Source organism: Lepidochelys olivacea, assembly GCF_965140295.1.
Source record: "Lepidochelys olivacea isolate rLepOli2 genome assembly, chromosome: 7".
Lineage (NCBI taxonomy): Eukaryota > Metazoa > Chordata > Testudines > Cheloniidae > Lepidochelys > Lepidochelys olivacea.
Genome location: NC_140417.1, coordinates 12,188,140 through 12,207,919, shown reverse-complemented (window position 1 = coordinate 12,207,919; position 19,780 = coordinate 12,188,140). Strand labels below are relative to the sequence as shown.

At 42.1% G+C, this 19,780-nt stretch overlaps 1 protein-coding gene across 2 annotated transcripts in view; it reads left to right on the top strand.

Annotated features, from left to right (window-relative positions):
* CNTN3 (contactin 3) overlaps positions 1-19,780 on the top strand; it is a 259,535-nt gene that overhangs the window by 205,670 nt on the left and 34,085 nt on the right. For both annotated transcript variants that reach the window (XM_084635126.1, XM_084635127.1), the window contains 2 exons: positions 11,339-11,466; positions 12,364-12,539. In XM_084635126.1, coding sequence (XP_084491252.1) covers positions 11,339-11,466; positions 12,364-12,539 — 304 coding nt within the window. The remainder of the gene's footprint in view (positions 1-11,338; positions 11,467-12,363; positions 12,540-19,780) is intronic.

The following is a 19,780-nucleotide window of genomic DNA, read 5'->3' as shown; positions in this document are numbered from 1 at the left end:
GCCGAAGGGTTCGAGTACCTTTATACCCACTCACCTCTGGTCTCGCTTGTTGTCTCTGCAGCCAACGAACAAGACAAGCAGGGGCACTCCAGGTCAACTCCCAGAAATAAAGAGGGCAAAAGACTGAACCTTTTTGGGAGAAAAATGTATTCCACTCCCAGCCTGCAATTCCGGGTGGTGAACCATCAGGCGGTCTTGGGCACGTACAATACCGCTGCGGTGTATTACATCAACAGGCAGAGCAGTGCCAGGGCTTCAGCCCTTGGTCAAGAAGCTCTTCGCCTTTGGGATTTTTGTGTGTGGCATGCCATTCATCTGATAGCCACGCACCTGCCTGGAACCAGGAATGTCCTGGCGGATCACCTCAGCAGGACTTTCTCCTCTCGCAATGAGTGGGCACTCCATCCAGAGGTGGTCAGCATAATCTTCCAGAGGAGATGGACTCTCCAGGTGGACTTGTTCGCATCCAGGCAGAACAGAAAATGCCACATGTTCTGTTCAATTCAGGAAATGGACAGAGGCTCCCTTTCAGACGCCTTTCTCGTTCCATGGTCGGGGGCGCTGACATATGCCTTCCCGCCAGTGCCACTGATTCGCAGAGTCCTTGTGAAGATCAGGCAAGACAGGGCGAAAGTTACCCTAATAGCCCCCGCATGGCCTCGCCAGCACTGGTTCGGCACATTGCTGAGCCTTTCGGTAGCCGTCCCGCTGCAGCTGCCCCTCTGGCCAGATCTGCTCTCGCAGATCTATGGCAGCCTTTTGCATCAGAACCTGGTAGCGGTGCACTTGACAGCTTGGCTACTGCATGGCTGAGCGCGGACGAACGGGCATGCTTGGCCCATGTCCAGCAGGTCTTGTTGGGTAGCAGGAAACCCTGCACCAGAGCGACTTACCTGGCCAAATAGCAAAGATTCACATGCTGGGCCTCAGAATGGCATATTCAGGCCGAGCAGGCCCACTACAGAAGATCCTGGATTATCTACTGCACCTCAGACTCCAAGGTTTGTCCCTGTCATCGACCAAGGTCCACCTGGCTGCTATCTCACCTTTTCCATCCTGTGTTCCAAGGCAGGTCAGTCTTCTCTCACGACATGATGGCACAGTTTTTGAAAGATCTGGAGCATCTCTACCCACACGTCTGGGATCCCATTCCCCTCCCCCCCCCCCGGGACCTGAATCTCATGCTGTTGAGGCTCATGGGTTCTCCATTTGAGCATCTGACTTCTTGCTCTCTCCTGATACTATCCTGGAAGGTTTTATTCCTGGTCACGCTAATGTCGGCCCGCAGGGTGTCCGAGATCAGGGTGCTTACTTCAGAGCCGCCATATACGGTCTTCTACAGGGATAAGGTCCAGCTGCGACTGCACCCAGCATTTCTGCCCGAGGTCATTCCCCAGTTTCATACTGGCCAGGACATATACTTTCCTGTCTTCTTTCCAAAGCCTCATGCATCAGGTGAGGAGCACAGGCTACAAACCCTGGACGTCAGGAGGGCGCTGGCCTTCTACATGTATAGAATAAGGTTGTGACGTAAGTAGACGCAGTTATTCATTGTGGTGGCAGACAGAATGAAAGGTTGTCCAATGTCTGCTCAGTGGATTTCGTCCTGGATCACGGCCTGCATACACTACTGCTATGAGCTGGCGAAAGTGCTTTCACCGGTCATTGTGACAGCACACTCGGCTAGGGCACAAGTGTCGTCAGCGGTCTTCCTGGCACAGGTACCAATCCAAGAGATCTGTAGAGCCGCTACGTGGTCGACTGTCCACACGTTCGTGCCTCATTATGTGCTCACCCGGCAAGCTCGAGACGACGTTGGCTTTGGCAGAGCAGTGCTGCAAGCTGCAAGACCGTGAACTCCAAGCCCACCTCCATTGATACTGCTTGTGAGTCACCTCGAATGGAATCAACATGAGCAAGCACTCGAAGAAGAAAAAACGGTTACCCACCTTTTCATAACTGTTCTTTGAGATGTTTTGCTCATGTCCATTCCAGTGCCTGCCCTCCTTGCCCCTCTGTGGGAGTTGTCAGTAAGAAGGAAATGAGAAGGGTGTAGGGCTGGTGGTGTCTGATATACAGACGCATAAGCATGGCACTCAAGGGGGCGCCACAGTTGGCCCTACAGATACCATTAAGGCAAAAATCTCCGACAACCGTGCATGTGGACACACACACATACCTTGAAAGGAATGGACATGAGCAAACCATCTCAAAGAACAACAGTCGCGAAAAATATGGGTAACTGTTTTTTTTTCTCCAGATATTTCTAGGCTTCTCCAGACTAGAAGAAGGGGATTAAAAACCACACAAATAAAAGCTGTATATTGTGAGTGTTGCCTTTACTGGAACTGGCTGATACATTTAATTTTCCCTGCTATACGTAGTCTCATGAAAGATGCTAAAAGTTGGGTCTTACAATTGTGATGTGGTATCAAATTAAGGAAAATAAGATAATTGTTGATAAAAAGTTGAATGAATCTGATGGGGATCAGTGACTGGATTCATCTTGAGTAAAATTTGAATTAAGTAACTTTTATCTATGTTTGGTCTATGGTTTGAAACTCTGTGTGATCTGGAAAGGTAATGTATTTGCATTTACTTACCAGGACATAGATTCATAGATATTTAGGCCAGAAGGGACCATTATGATCATCTAGTCTGACCTCCTGCACAATGCAGGCCACAGAATTTCACCCACCACTCCTAAAAAAGACCTCACACCTATATCTGTGCTATTGAAGTCCTCAAATTGTAGTTTGAAGACCTCAAGGAGCAGAGAATCCTCCAGCAAGTGACCCGTGCCCCATGCTACAGAGGAAGGCGAAAAACCTCCAGGGCCTTCCAATCTGCCCTGGAGGAAAATTCCTTCCCGACCCCAAATATGGCGATCAGCTAAACCCTGAGCATATGGGCAAGATTCATCAGCCAGATACTACAGAAAATTCTTTCCCGGGTAACTTGGATCTTACCCCATCTAAAAACCCATCACAGGCCATTGGGCCTATTTACCAAGGCATCAATATGAATTTAATGATGCTAGCTTTCTGGTTGAATAATCTGCTTCAATTTAGCTGGAACTTGACTGATATATAAAAATCAGTGTTGACCTAGTTTCCTACTGATCCTTTGTGTTGAAGTGTTGTGTACTAGGGAAGTAATACATTTGTGTTTATTGTCATGTCAATAGGGGTCTAATTTTGTTGCTTTTTTGCTGAATAATCTAATAAATACAAAAAAGCAGTTGGGATTTAGCTTTGTTGTTATTTTAGTAATAAAACATTGTGATCTGAAGAGTAACAAGCTTGTTCACTTACTGTCTCATTATTGGGTCCTGGTTTCATGCTACAGTCCTGTCTGGGACTGAATAAACATAGGGTCCCCAGTAGCAAATGCTGAGGTAGGATCAGGGCTTTAATCATGTGTGTTTATGCAGGGGGGAGGGTGGTGTTCTAGTGAATAATTAGATCTAATTTAACTTGAATTCGATGGGTAAAATATGCAGTTTATACCTAGTTTTATGGTATGGGTCAGATTCCCTGAGCAAGCCACACTGGTCCTAGGGGAGAGGTGGGTGAACACAAAAGTGGCTTCAGCTGGTGCTGAGGACCCCTATCGACTTAATCCTGGACATAGTTTATTTTTGAGCAGCCTGGTGAGATAGAAATGCCCTGGCCCTAGATGCTTTCTGCCAGGAATGCCTCCAGTGCCAAAGGCTGGAAATGCTGTTGTCAGAGCTGCTATAAGAACTCCATGCTACTCAGGGATTACACAGGGGGAATCCTCAGATGGATGAATCAACAGGCTTTAGAGATGGGTTGTGTTGCCATACCCCTGGTCAGGTAGAGGATCAGGCCCTATGTGTTGAATTCTTATTTGCTGTAATGAAATTCTCATGCGTGATTAGCAACCTGATTTTTATCAAATGGATACTGAACTACTTAGGGTGTCTTGAGGAGTTGGTGATGAGCTTATATTTATTGCACTGTCCATTATTGTCCTGACCTGATTATTATTTTATTGAAACCCTTTAAGTTATACCTATTGTGCCATACTGGGGCACAATCCAGACTAATGAGTAGCTGTGTTACCTCTGCCCTGCAACCTGTCATGCCCTTCACAACGCCTTGTTGCTGTAGCCTACAACCTGGACTGCTCACAAACAGCCTTCAGCATGTAAGTCACCCCCAGCTATGACTGTGTTATTGCAGCCAGCCAGCGAGCCACACCTTGGCTCTTGCCAGCCTTGGTTATGCTGCAGAGTGACCCCAAGACACTCCCTGTCCCAGATCTTCCCCAGAAATGTATGTCCTGTACTGCCCAGCCCTTTCCTGGACAATACAAATGTATTAAGTGTGCTGTTCCTTTAAGGGAATTACAAAATACATCTTAAAAAGAAAAGGAGTACTTGTGGCACCTTAGAGACTAACAAATTTATTTGAGCGTAAGCTTTCGTGAGCTACAGCTCACTTCATCGGATACATTCAGTGGAAAATACAGTTGGGAGATTTATATACACAGAGAACATGAAACAATGGGTGTTACCGTACACAGTGTAAGGAAAGTGATCACTTAAGATGAGCTAATACCAGCAGGAGAGCGGGGGGGGGAGGGTGGGGGCGGGAGAAAACCTTTTGTAGTGATAATCAAGGTGGGCCATTTCCAGCAGTTCACAAGAACGTCTGAGGAACAGTGAGGGAGGGGGGGAATAAACATGGGGAAATAGTTTTACTTTGTGTAATGACCCATCCACTCCCAATCTCTATTCAAGCCTAAGTTAATTGTATCCAGTTTTCAAATTAATTCCAATTCAGCAGTCTCTCGTTGGAGTCTGTTTTTGACGTTTTTTTGTTGAAGAATTGTCACTTTTAGGTCTGTAATCGAGTGACCAGAGAGATTGAAGTGTTCTCCGACTGGTTTTTGAATGTTATAATTCTTGACGTCTGATTTGTGGCCATTTATTCTTTTATGTAGAGACTGTCCAATTTGACCAATGTGCATGGCAGTGGGGCATTGCTGGCACATGATGGCATATATGGTAGATGTGCAGGTGAATGCATCCGATGAAGTGAGCTGTAGCTCACGAAAGCTTATGCTCAAATAAATTTGTTAGTCTCTAAGGTGTCACAAGTACTCCTTTTCTTTTTGCGAATACAGACTAACACAGCTGCTACTCTGAAACCTGTCAAAACACGTCTTATTATTTTAAATAGTTATCCAGACACTTCAACTTAAACACATTGGATTAGCTAAAATAATAAAACAAGTTCATGAACTGCACAGAGATAGTACAAGTAATGAGGCATAAAATGGTTACAAGAAAAATCAAGATAAAATGCTTATTGGTGCCTAACTTAACAAACGATATTAGATTCAAAACAAAGATTTCCTATCACATGCTTTCAATTGTCTCAGGGCCGGTCTACACTTAAAACGCTGCATCAGCACAACTGACCCTATGCAACTGTGCCATTGTAGCACTTAAGTGAAGGTACTCCTACACTGACAGGAGAGCCTCTCCCATTGGTGTAGCTAATCCACCTCTGTGAGAAGCTCTCCCATCAACATGGCACTGTCCACATGGTGGGGGGGAGGGGGTTAGGTCGTTATAACTATGTTGCTCAGGGGGGTAGATTTTTCATACTCCTGAGTGATGTAGTCATACTAATATAGGTCTGTTGTGTAGACCTGGCCTCACTGACCAAACTCTTTGGGTTAGGACCCCTCCCCCAGAGTCCGATGGCTGCTTCCTTTTTCTTTTTGGATGCAGAGAATGTGATGGGCAAGGAGAGAAAGAGGGATCTCTTGCAATGTCTGCCCCCTCTTATAGTCCTTTCCCCCCTTTGAGAAGTATTTCCAGCTGGGAGCAAGGTGACAGGCAGTCTGTGCAGAAGGAAACTCCATGTTGTTTCTTTGCTAAGATATAGATTTTTGCCCCAGCCCCTTTTCCTGCCAAAGAATGGCCCTTTAGCAGGTAATGGTCCATCAGCCTTTTTTACCCCTCTGCAGATGCACTGCTGTAAGATCTCCTGTGTAGCCGCTCTATGCCTGCAGGAGACGAGAAGTTGTTGAGACCAGGAACTTAGCAAGATTTAAAAACAGATTGGACCCTTATGTGAATATCGAGAGTTATCATAATGAATTTTGGAAGGGATCTTTAACCTCATGCTTCAGGGCTTAAGCCAGTCTCTAACTACTAGAGATCAGGATGACAACTAATGTTGGGGATAAATCACTAAGGGTTTCTTATACCTTTATTTGAAGCCTCTGGAGAGACAATAATGAACTATGTGGACTGATCCAGTGTGGTAATTCCTGTGTTCCCATCCTACCTTCCTGTCCCCTGACTTATTGCCATATTTTCCCATACAAAGCCATGCCTCAGATTGTCTCATAAAGGGCATGGGCTGGCAGCTATGCATTTTCTCCTTCCTTCCCTGGTACTTGGAGGAGAGATTACTATCAAAGAGCCATTTCTTCTATATCTATGGAGGTGGAAAGAGCTGTCATTTTTGTTTTTGTAAAAAAAAAAATTACCCCTAATATTTTAACACCTTGGGCTTGATTATCAGTGAGACCTCAACTTAGCCTCCAGTTGTGACTGTGCAAGCTTGCACGCATATATACAAGTGTGCGCATTTTGACTGCACTCTTTCCTGTACACTTGCAAAGGCAGAATGTTAATGCACCAAAAGTGCATGTGCAGATATTTGAAAATGGAATCTAGTCTCTGAAAATTAGGATCAAGCCTTTCTCTATTGTGCTGTATTGAAATATACTATAAATATGTGGAACACTAGAAAGCAGTCTCATTTTTATGTATTACAGCTAATAAGTACAACAAGGAGTCCGGTGGCACCTTAAAGACTAACAGATTTATATGACCATAAGCTTTCATGGGTAAAAACTGCACTAAACTGTAAGATTACCCATGAAAGCTTCTGCTCAAATAAATCTGTTAGTCTTTAAGGTGCCACCAAACTCTTTGTTGTTTTTGTGGATACAGACTAACACGGCTACCCCCTGATACCTGAAGCTAATAAGTAGAAATCTAGGTCACTTCTTGAAAGCCAGCCTGCTGGAAAGATATTTGCTTTGTTAGAAAGTGTAGATTTCTCTCTCTCTCTCTCTCTCTCTCTCTCTCTGTGAGAGACATAAACATATATATATATGTTTATATATGTTATATATATATATATAATGTTTATATTGTCTAGAATTACATGGAGATGGTGGTGGAGGTTAGCAGATACTTCAGGGTCTGTTCTCTTCATCAGCTGAGCTGTATCTGCTACCTTAGTCATTGAAAAAGTAAAGAGCTCGGTTTTTAATTTACCAATAAAGATTTTATTTTGACAATACAGTTTTTCAAGAATTGATTTGTTTAATTCTGAAAAATAATGTGATTCTTAAATATATCCAGTTTTAATAAGCTTGTTCCTTCATTATTTCAGACAAGCTTGACTTGCAAATAGCTCAAAGCACTCTAAATGTCATTTGTTTTAATTAAGCAATAGAGATTTTTTTTTTACACCCTGATCCAATTTTCTCTTTTGCTTGATCTAAGGCCTTGTCAACACTGGATTTTTTTGCACTGGGATATCTACATCTACCCCTTGTGTAGAAGACACAGATTGTTATAGAGTCTAACAGTTCAGTAGATTGCTTCTAACCATGATTGAGAACATTCTCATAACACATTCTCTTGAAGTGCTTATAACTATCTATAAAACCAATGAATCATGTCTGTAACATGCTTAAAAATCTATTAATTATGTATTAACCCTTAATAAGTATATATGTGCCATATAATATAAAGTGTGACCAAAAGGAACTAGCAATGGTGCAGCTCACTCCAGTTTCACACCAAGTTAAGCCACACTAGTGCAAATAGCTTTTTACCCAGGAGCAGTACATACCACTGAAGGTTTGCAGCTATATTGGGGTAGCTGTCCCAATCATAGGCACTGACTCCATGGGTGCTCTGGGGCTGGAGCACCCATGGGAAAAAAATAGTGTGTGCTCAGCACCCACCTTTTACAGCTGTTTGGTGGCACCCCAATTAGCTGATTGGGGGTGCCGCCAAAGAGCTGATCGGGGGCACCGCCAAATAGCTGATGGGGGGCTCAGGAAGGGATTGGGGGAGGGCAGAGAGTGGCAAGTGGGCGGGGGCCTCAGGGAGGGGGTGAATTCGGGTTGGGAAGAGGCAGAGCGAAGGCAGGGCCTTGGGGAAGTGGCGGAGTGAGGCAGGTCCCCAGGGTGGAGTGGGAGTTGGAGCACCCCTGGGCAAAAGTAAAAGTCGGCACCCATGGTCCCAATCCACCTCCCCTACACACAAATATGTAGTCAAGCACTACGTGATTTCAAGAATCTAAATATATTTGTGATACTGCTTTTGCCAGATAAAGTGTTCTGAATCTAAGTGAACATCTTAAAAATCCAAATTTGTTTAATATATGCTTTCTCCTTCTCTTTAAAATCCTCTTATTATATCCCCCTCTACACATCTTTTTACAAATTTATAAGTTATTTTTCTCTTTCCCATTTTTGTTGACATTTTTTCTGATCCTAATTTTGTTTTTAGACTACATCGGTCTGTCCACTAGTATTTTGGATTCTGTTTGTACGCTCTGTAAAGGGTTATGTAAGGATTTAAATGGAAGGGATTTGTAAATAATACGGAAATATCATTTGCATGCTGGTGCTGTTCATTGTGTTTATCACTGTGTTCTAAATCCCCTAACTGGAGTTGCAGTGAGGAGGGTATGCAGACAGGAAAAGAGATGTGGCTTATGTAAATAGGGGCAAAAGTATTGTAGAGGGAAACTAACCCAAATGTCCAAATTAAAGCATCTTTGCCACCCATTTTCACCCTCGTATGTGAATATGTTTGGACTGATGCAGTATCTACGCTAGCTCAGATATGCCAGGTTACGCTGCAACCCTGCTCTCGCAACAGCCATTATGAAAGCATGATATAGGGTAATAATTTTTTCTCACAATAAGGTGGAAACTAAAGCTGATTAGGAAATGATTTTTGTCTTCCACAAAGAAAAAAGGTTAATGAAATGTTCATTGTTTAGTTTTCATTATTTTTCTTTGTAGGATTTTTTGAAGGTGCTGTTGAGGTGCTGAAAAACCAAAACCAAAAATAATTGGTTTAAAACCTATTTTTGTTTGGTTGCCAAAAAAAATACTAGTTTTTTATTTTAAGTTTTTCAGTGAACATTTGAAAATTTTTGACAAAAACTGATACTTTTCCATGAACATTTTTTTTTAATATGGAGACATACCTATCTCATAGATCTGGAAGGGACCTTGAAAGGTCATTGAGTCCAGTCCCCTGCCTTCACAGCAGGACCAAGTACTGTCCCTTATTTTTGCCCCAGATCCCTAAATGGCCCCCTCAGGAATTGAACTCACAAGCCTGGGTTTAGCAGGCCAATGCTCAAACCACTGAACTATCCCTCCCCACCCCCCCACCAAAAAATTTCAGTTTTACTTAAAAAAAAACCACCCTCTTTTTCTGGGAATGGGGATGAGGGAAATTGACAACATTTTTAACCAGTTCTATCAGCAACATGCACGGCCCTATAAAACAGGGCCAGCAGTGAATATTCAGTTCCTTCCTCTCCCTCCCCTTTCCTATTGCTGCAAGGATGCCAGGTGTCTACTGTGGTTGCTCAGTGTCATCGTCCTATATCCTCTGGCTGCATAAACTCACATCTTTCTGCAGCCCTCAGAGTGACACTCTCCTTGTATGGCTGCATGACATTTGCCACAGGGGAAGGGTACCTTAACTCTATCTTCACTGTGTGGGTACATTAACCAAATCAGGTCCCAGCCAGCCAGACTGCCTCTGGCGTATTATACTGCCAGTGAGCACCACACATGCTATGTGGCTGAGAGCGTCTGCCATAGCAATAAAGGAGCTCCTGTCGGAATAGGTAAGTATTATTGTTTCAAATTGAGAGTAGACCCTGAGTAAAGTCAAATGATAAAACTTGTGTTGGGGATGCATGTCAGCTCATTAGAGTTAGAAATGAATTTGAATTTTTTATCTTCTCAGATGCATTTTGACATTTTCATGTTATTACAAGAGAATGTTAAAGTGATAAATTTAAGCTCTAATTTTTGCAGGCATGTATTTCCTTATGCATTATTATCATCATCACACTTGCCTTTTAAACTTCCATGCATTAGTCATAAGTACTTTTCATATTCTTTACCCTGAACATCTGTCTGTATGTATCCTCAAATTAACAAGGCAAAGTGTCTCTTGTAATCCAAAGCTGCTTCATTATTTATTGTACTAGTGGATAAACCTGTTAGTTTAATTGTTTGCACTGTAGTATATTTAAATATTCTCTCCTTTCAGCTAGTCTAAAAGAAGAGCATTCCTGAAACACGTACAGCCTCTGTATGTGGTTTTAATGGTTAATTGAGCAATTGTTCCACTTTAAGCTTAAGAGCAGTGTGGCAATGGTATGGAGCCTGGCTACAGTACTTTAGTCATGATCTTTTATCACGGATGATTGTTGGTTTTATACAACCATAGTAGAGATGAAGGTCATTGACTCCATCAAACCAGAAGAATAAGTTGTAGTCTGGAAATGCTACATTTATTCACTCTATAGCGAATATTACCCTGTTGCGCCTAGAAAACAATGCATTTTGTATTGTGTATTATTTACAGGATAACTAAATTCCATGTACACTAAATTCCATGTACCACTGAAACAAGCACTTTCTAAGGGACAAGTTTTGTTTCCAATACACAGCTGAAACAACCAGGCAGTGCACTCAGAACATCTTTCCTTCACATCTGCCATGCAGATCTTCTCTCTCCAAGCAAAGAGTGGCAGCAGAGCTTCTCAGTAACTACTGTTGCAGTTTCAGGGCTGCACTATCCCTTGCAACCATCTTGCCTCCTTTGGCAGGGTCCCCAAATTAACAACCAAACACCTAGGCAGAGAACACCCACTGAGCTGTGCTCTGCAGTATAGGGGGGGTGGAGAGCTAGGGAAGAACCTTTCATGCAGACAACAGGAAACGTGCCTCTCTCAGGCTCTGGAATCAGTTTTGGGGGACGGGCAAGGTTCTGGATTTTCCCCAAGGAGAACAGATTTGTTAATGTGTTTTCTGTAGCATGCGAACACACAGGGGGCCAGATTCTTCTGCTGCATATCATCACTGGATAGCAGTTACATTTTAAAACATCACTTCGGAGATTGATCCATTTTGTCGCGATGTAGTAAGGTGAATGTTCATTTATGTCTTCTGCAAACCTGTGATGCACTTTTCGTCTCTCCATCATTTTTTTTTTTTTTTTTTTTTTTAGAATAACGTTATTAAAAGATGGAGGCCTAAGACTTGCTAATGTGACTAAATTAGATGCTGGAAGTTACTCTTGCCTGGCAGAGAATCAGTTTGGAACGGCTAGTAGAACAGCAAGCTTAATAGTAACAGGTATGTTTGGGTTTTTTTAATAAGATTATTTGAAATGGCTGTAAATTCCAATAAATCCAGCAAGCAGAATCTACAAGAAGCATAGGAGTTCAAAGTTTGGGCTCTAGTTCGTTTATTGTGTGTGACTGGAGGTAAAGGGTCTGAGGAGTTGTATGTTTAAAAATAGTTAAATAAAAAGAGATCAGTTCTGGTTCTTTTTTAAATTTAGAGGGGAAATCTCTCATCTATATTGTGAAATACTTCCTAGACCATGGCAGTAAGGAGTAAGGTTATCTGGATACTACTGCTGGCTTGCACACTGACTCATTGTATAATCTAGGGCAAAAAATTAAACCATGCTTCCTCAGTTTGGCTATCTGTAAAATGGGTTTATTTTTACTTTCAGTTCCAACCTGTTTTGAGAGTTAACTGGTGTTTGTAAAGCACTTTGAGATTGACAGAGATTAATCACTAAAATTAGATTCTTAATTCTTAAAATTAAAAAAGTGCATTGTGTACTTGCTTGACACGTAGCTCTTCCACTAATGATACAAAAAGCATGCAAGAAAATCCAACAGAAATCCACAGTATGGATCAGAGAGGAAGATTTCTCCTTTAGATTTTCTATAGAACTGTACTTTTTTGTGTGCATTGCAATTTGTTGAGCACGACAAACTATGCAGCAGGTCACATTCTACTCTAAGCCACAAGGAACTCCTGTTGAGGTTAATAAGCTCTCACAATACTTCAGGAACAGAATTCAATCAATAATATTTACAATATAGAATTTGACTAACCTAAAGTGACTGCCACGGTCAAGTGCATCTTATAGAAATGAATGTTTAAAGAAAGCTCAGTAACACAGAAAGTTGAGATAGCTGCTGAGATGGCTAAAATGACTATTTCTGCTCTCCACAGAGCCAACAAGGATAACTCTGGCACCTTCAAACATGGATGTTACTGTTGGAGAGAGTGTAATCTTGCCATGCCAAGTTCAGCACGATCCATTGCTAGACATTAGCTTTGCGTGGTATTTTAATGGAACGCTCACCGATTTCAAAAGAGATGCTTCTCATTTTGAGAAAGTAGGTGGGGTAAGTTGTGAACATTTGTTTCTCTGATTATAGGTGCATGGATCTTAAAGACAAGGTTGACTTAAAAGAGCAAAAATGTTGCACGTTTTGTGACTTCGGTTTTGTTTTTGTTTTGTTTTTTTAATTTAACATGGTAACCAAAGTACAGCCAGTTCTTCTCTTCTTACAGTACATCTACGCTACAGCTGGGACTATGCTTCCCACCTTGGGAAGATACATGCTAGCTCTGCTTAAGCCAACACACTAAAAAGAGCAGTGTAGCTGGGGTAGCCCAGTTGCCAGCTCAAGCTTGCCAGCTGAGAACAAACCCATCTGGACTCCTTGGACACATACTTGGTTGGCTAGCCTGAGTCCCCACCTGTGCTGCCCCCAGCTACACTGCTATTTTTAGCATCCTAGCTTGAGCAGAGCAAACGTGTCCGTCTACCCCGGTTGGGAAGCCCACTCCCAGCTGCAGGGTAGACATACCCTTAGTATTGTAGAATTGCCTTCCCCAAAGGAGATCAGTTGTTCAGAATTATAGGCACAGAGCTGTATTCCATAATACATGATAATTACATATTCCATAATACAGATATTAGATACCTGAAGCCCAGTAATACAAAAGAATTAAAAATTTAAGGAAGTTATTTACAGTCCACAACCACAATATCTCTTTGAACCATAGGTGAGGATCCAGATAAATTGAAAACAAGTTGTTTGCTGCCAAGCAGAAATCTGTTTAAATAGGTACTTCATGAGACGTATCCCGTGTTATCTGCAGTGTTTACATTCCTCAGTGGTGCACAACTTTGATGTTCTAGTCTTTGCCACAGTCAACCACCAATTGACTTAACCATCAAATATATTTTTCCAAACAATGTCACTTTGATTCATGCCTGTAATTACTGAAGTCTCCATTAATAAGCATCAAAGAGGGCTCCTTTTATTCTGACCTTACGCAGTCCACCTAAGAGAGAGCAATATCAGAGTTAGATGTGTCAACTGTGTGGTTCTACAGAGCAAGATTGGTAAGAAGTTTGTTTGAACCTTGTGTCAAGTTTGTCTGTGTAGATTTGTACCACCTCAAATTTCACCCTGAGGTTTGGGTTTAAACCCACACAAAGTTTTAACATAACTGTTACAAGAGAGCTCTATACCTGTATATATGTAAATAATGAAGGTGCTAGTAGAGAGAGACTCAAGAATGTGTAGCAGAGTTCCTGCATTTTGTAGGACCGATAAAATTTGCTGTGCCCTGCAAATGGCTTCCCCTGTGTAGCTCTACGTCAGCTCTTAATAAAAATTGCTGAGTGTCACCTGGTTTTGCATCCAGACACTATGCAAGGGCATTACATAGTGTCAAAGGAAAATTCATAAATGGGCTCAAGATGATTGGAAGGTTTGTGTAAGCCTTTGATAAATCTGAAAGGCGTTTCCAATTCGTAACCGTAAAATCGTCATCAAGCTTCATATCCCCAAAAGAACTAAACGAGGATTTAAACATCTCTCCATCCCAGGCAAAGGCAACAGTTATCAACTTGAGCTCCCTTCAAGACTAAAGCTGGAATGTGCAAATTACTGCCCCAGTAACTCATATAGGGGAGGACCATATTCCCTCAACAGTACAGACTAAAGCATGGCATAAATCCAGGATGATCTTTCCAAAGCTATGTCTGTGCTGGGACATGTTATAAACATAGCAGGCAGTATAAGACCCCATGTCATCTGCATATTTTGGCCTAATTTGAAATAATTTATTTGAATGATACAGGTACGTAAATAAGAAAATAGATTAAAAGTTTGAGGCCAGATCCTCAGCTGGTGTAAATTGGTATAGCTTCATTGCAGTCAATGGTGCTATACTGATTTACACCAGCTGAGGATCTGGCCCATGTAAGCTGTTTCTAAGGACTCAGTGCAGTTAATTGAGCTTTCACATTCTCCAGTGCTCCTCCTGATGTATGGTTCTGCAGCACTCCCTGCTTTGGGCTGTATCACAAAAGCCACAGTCTGGGCTTCTAACAGAGACATTTGGCTCTTGTAAAATACTTGTCTATATTTTCAGACACTCGCTGAATTGTGTCAGTCTCTGAACGTCATGCTCTCTGTTTTGTTAGCAAAGTGGTTGGTTGATTACAGTGAATGAGCAAACTTGGCTTCTAAAATTTTAAGCTTCCAGACTCTACAAAACAAAAGAGGATTGCTTCATATTTGGATGAGTTCTATATAAAATCAGTTGTTTTATTTAGTTTTTAGTCACACACGAGAAAAGTTCCAGGTTTTCCATTTCACTGCTTGAAGCTTACTTTTCGTTTTGTTATAATAAAGTAGTTCAGCTGGGGATCTCCCACATCCCTGGTAAGTCTCCTAGACACTCGGCTAAAAATTATGAGCAAGCTCGCTCTCTTTCTCCTCCACCCCCAGCTTCTTACAAAAATGGCACTAGTACCTAATGCCAAGAGAGGGTTTCCAGCTGAGAATCCCAAGCAGAGGGAGGCACCATACCTGAGAAGGGCAGGGCTTAGGAAACACCCTTTGCCTTGACATCTCCCATTGGCTATTTTCGGTGGGGAGCTGCCTAGCATGCTGGCTTTTGTGAATCCCATTCTGAGGCACCTATATTTCATAGATTCATAGATTCATAGATATTTAGGTCAGAAGGGACCGTTATGATCATCTAGTCTGACCTCCTGCACAATGCAGGCCACAGAATTTCACCCACCACTCCTAAAAAAGACCTCACACCTATATCTGTGCTATTGAAGTCCCCAAATTGTAGTTTGAAGACCTCAAGGAGCAGAGAATCCTCCAGCAAGTGAACCGTGCCCCATGCTACAGAGGAAGGCGAAAAACCTCCAGGGCCTTCCAATCTGCCCTGGAGGAAAATTCCTTCCCGACCCCAAATATGGCGATCAGCTAAACCCTGAGCATATGGGCAAGATTCATCAGCCAGATACTACAGAAAATTCTTTCCCGGGTAACTTGGATCTTACCCCATCTAAAAACCCATGACAGGCCATTGGGCCTATTTACCATGAATATTTAATTACCAAAACCATGTTATCCCATCATACCATCTCCTCCATAAACTTATCGAGTTTAATCTTAAAGCAAGATAGATCTTTTGCCCCCACTACTTCCCTCGGAAGGCTATTCCAAAACTTCACTCCTCTGATGGTTAGAAACCTTCGTCTAATTTCTAATCTAAATTTCCTAGTGGCCAGTTTATATCCATTTGTTCTTGTGTCCACATTGGTATTGAGTTTAAATAATTCCTCTCCCTCTCTGGTATTTATCCCTCTGATATATTTATAGAGAGCAATCATATCTCCCCTCAACCTTCTTTTAGTTAGGCTAAACAAGCCAAGCTCCCTGAGTCTCCTTTCATAAGACAAGTTTTCCATTCCTCGGATCATCCTAGTAGCCCTTCTCTGTACCTGTTCCAGTTTGAATTCATCCTTCTTAAACATGGGAGACCAGAACTGCACACAGTATTCCAGGTGAGGTCTCACCAGTGCCTTATATAACGGTACTAAAACCTCCTTATCCCTACTGGAAATACCTCTCCTAATGCATCCCAAGACGACATTAGCTTTTTTCACAGCCATATCACATTGGCAGCTCATAGTCAACCTATGATCAACCAATACTCCAAGGTCCTTTTCCTCCTCCGTTACTTCTAGTTGATGCGTCCCTAGCTTATAACTAAAATTCTTGTTATTAATCCCTAAATGCATGACCTTACACTTCTCACTATTAAATTTCATCCTATTCCTATTACTCCAGTTTACAAGGTCATCCAGATCCTCCTGTAGGGTATCCCTATCCTTCTCTAAATTAGCAATACCTCCCAGCTTTGTATCATCTGCAAACTTTATTAGCACACTCCCACTTTTTGTGCCCAGGTCAGTAATAAAAAGATTAAATAAGATTGGTCCCAAAACTGATCCTTGAGGAACTCCACTGGTAACCTCCCTCCAACTTGACAGTTCACCTTTCAGTAGGACCCGTTGTAGTCTCCCCTTTAACCAATTCCCTATCCACCTTTCAATTTTCCTATTGATGCCCATCTTATCCAATTTAACTAATAATTCCCCATGTGGCACAGTATCAAACGCCTTACTAAAATCTAAATAAATTAGATCCACTGCGTTTCCTTTATCTAAAAAATCTGTTACTCTCTCAAAGAAGGAAATCAAGTTGGTTTGGCACGATCTACCTTTTGTAAAACCATGTTGTATTTTGTCCCATTTACCATTGACTTCAATGTCCTTAACTACCTTCTCCTTCAAAATTTTTTCCAAGACCTTGCATACTACAGATGTCAAACTAACAGGCCTATAATTACTTGGATCACTTTTTTTCCCTTTCTTAAAAATAGGAACTATGTTAGCAATTCTCCAATCATATGGTACAACCCCTGAATTTACAGATTCATTAAAAATTCTTGCTAATGGGCTTGCAATTTCTTGTGCCAATTCTTTTAATATTCTTGGATGAAGATTATCTGGGCCCCCCGATTTAGCCCCATTAAGCTGTTTGAGTTTCGCTTCTACCTCAGATATGGTGATGTCTACCTCCATATCCTCATTCCCATTTATCATGCTACCATTATCCCTAAGATCCTCTTTAGTCTTATTAAAGACTGAGGCAAAGTATTTGTTTAGATATTGGGCCATGCCTAGATTATCCTTGACCTCCACTCCATCCTCAGTTTTTAGCGGTCCCACTTCTTCTTTCTTTGTTTTCTTCCTATTTATATGACTATAGAACCTTTTACTATTGGTTTTAATTCCCTTTGCAAGGTCCAACTCTACTTGACTTTTAGCCTGTCTCACTTTATCCCTACATATTCTGACCTCAATAAGGTAGCTTTCCTTACTGATCCCTCCCTTCTTCCACTCCCTATATGCTTTCTGCTTTTTCTTAATTACCTCTCTAAGATGCTTGCTCATCCAGCTTGGTCTACAACTCCTGCCTATGAATTTTTTCCCCTTTCTTGGGATGCAGGCTTCCGATAGTTTCTGCAGCTTTAATTTAAAATAATCCCAGGCCTCCTCTACCTTTAAACCCATAAATTCTTCAGTCCAATCCACTTCCCTAACTAATTTCCTTAATTTTTGAAAGTCAGCCCTTTTGAAATCAAAAACCCTAGTTGCAGATTTATTTTTGTTAATCCTTCCATTCAGTTTAAACTGAATTAGCTCATGATCACTTGAGCCAAGATTATCCCCTACAACCATTTCCTCTATGAGATCCTCATTACTCGCCAAGACCAAATCTAAAATGGCATCCCCTCTAGTCGGTTCAGCAACTACTTGTTGAAGGAATCCATCAGCTATCGCATCTAGGAAAATCTGAGCCCTATTATTATTACTAGCACTCATCCTCCAGTCTATATCTGGGAAGTTAAAGTCTCCCATGATCACACAGTTTCCATTAGTATTTACTTTATTAAAAACATTAAAAAGGGCTCTATCCATATCCAAATTAGATCCCGGCGGTCTATAGCACACCCCAAGCACTATCCCAGGGGAGGCTCTAATAGTTTTCTTCCCCAATTTAATTATTGCCCAGACAGACTCAGTCATATCCATTTCATCGCTTCTTATTTCTTTACATTCTATCTCATCATTGATATACAGTGCTACTCCACCACCTTTACCTTTATTTCGGTCTTTCCTAAACAGCACATACCCTTCAATACCTGTAGCCCAGTCATGACTACTATTCCACCAGGTCTCTGTTATACCTATAATATCTGGTTTCACTTCCTGCACCAGTAACTCTAGTTCCTCCATTTTGTTACCTAGGCTCCTTGCATTAGTGTACAAACATCTTAATTTTTGCTGTTTGGCCTCACTCACATTCTGTACCCTATTAGGCACGGTTCTTTTACTACCAGTATAACCTATTAGACTTGTATCTACACTGCCCTTCCTCCTACCTACAGCTGTATCCACTCTTACTTCATTTTCTTTCCACTCTATGCTAAATTCTGGCGTGGAGATTACCTGGACATCTCCCAACCATCTCCCCCAAATTCCTAGTTTAAAGCTCTCTTAATCAGTTGTGCCAGCCTCCATCCTAGAAGTCTATTTCCTTCCCTACTCAGATGAAGTCCATCCCGAGAGAACTGTCCTCTATCCATGAATGCCTCCCAATGGCCATACATCCCAAAGCCCTCCTTATAGCACCACTGCCTAAGCCATCTATTGATAGTCATAATCTTGTCACACCTTTGTTGCCCTTCTCTAGGAACAGGCAGAATCCCACTAAAGATCACCTGAGCCTCAATTTCCTTAAGCGTCCTCCCCAGCCTAACATAGTCTCCCTTAATACTTTCCAGTGAGAATCTAGCCGTATCATTTGTTCCCACATGAAGGATAATTAGGGGATTCTTTCCCGCTCCCTTTAGAATCCTTTTTAACCTCAGGTCTACATCCCGTATCTTAGCACCTGGAAGACAGCACACCCTCCTATTTTCTGGATCAGCTCTGGTTACAGGCCTATCTATTCTTCTCAATAAAGAGTCCCCAATCACATAGACCTGCCTTTTCCTAGTGACGGTGCTATTCTCCAGTCTATCCCCTGTTCCCTCTGGCTGCAAGTTTTTTCCATTCCCATTCTCCCTTGTAATCCTTTTTAACCCATCCTGTATCCTCCTGGGGCTCATATTTGGTGTAATCTCCATTAACTCTTCCCCTTTTCCTATAGGACTAACCGCTCTTCTCTTCTTCCTTGCCCTGTCACCTTCAGTGACTACCTGCTGAGCCCCTTCTTCATTTTCCAACTCTGCAAACCTATTCTGAAGCTCTATTTCTCCTTCACTAGCCCGTCTTTTCCTCTGCCTAGTTCTTTTAGTCACATGCTTCCACTGACCACTTTCCTCACCCAGTCTCCCCTCAGAATTCCCTAGTCCTGCTTCCATCTGCAAGTCTGAGCTTTTCCCTTCAGATACCTCATGTCTTTGCTCCATAATCTGCTCAAACCCCTTCCTAAACTCTACCAGACTTTCCACCTGCATCTCCAAACCTCTGATCTTTTCCTCCATCAGCTCTATCAGACGGCATTTCATGCAGACAAAACTCTTACCAGGTGCCCCCTCCAGGATCATGTACATACCACAGCTTCCACATCCAGTCATCTTCATTGTGTCATCTGCTACATGGGTCACTCCCACTGCCACCTCTGAATCTGTCATAGCCTTCCCACCTAAATCCTGTTAATCTGGGAAACACAAACCACACCAAACCACC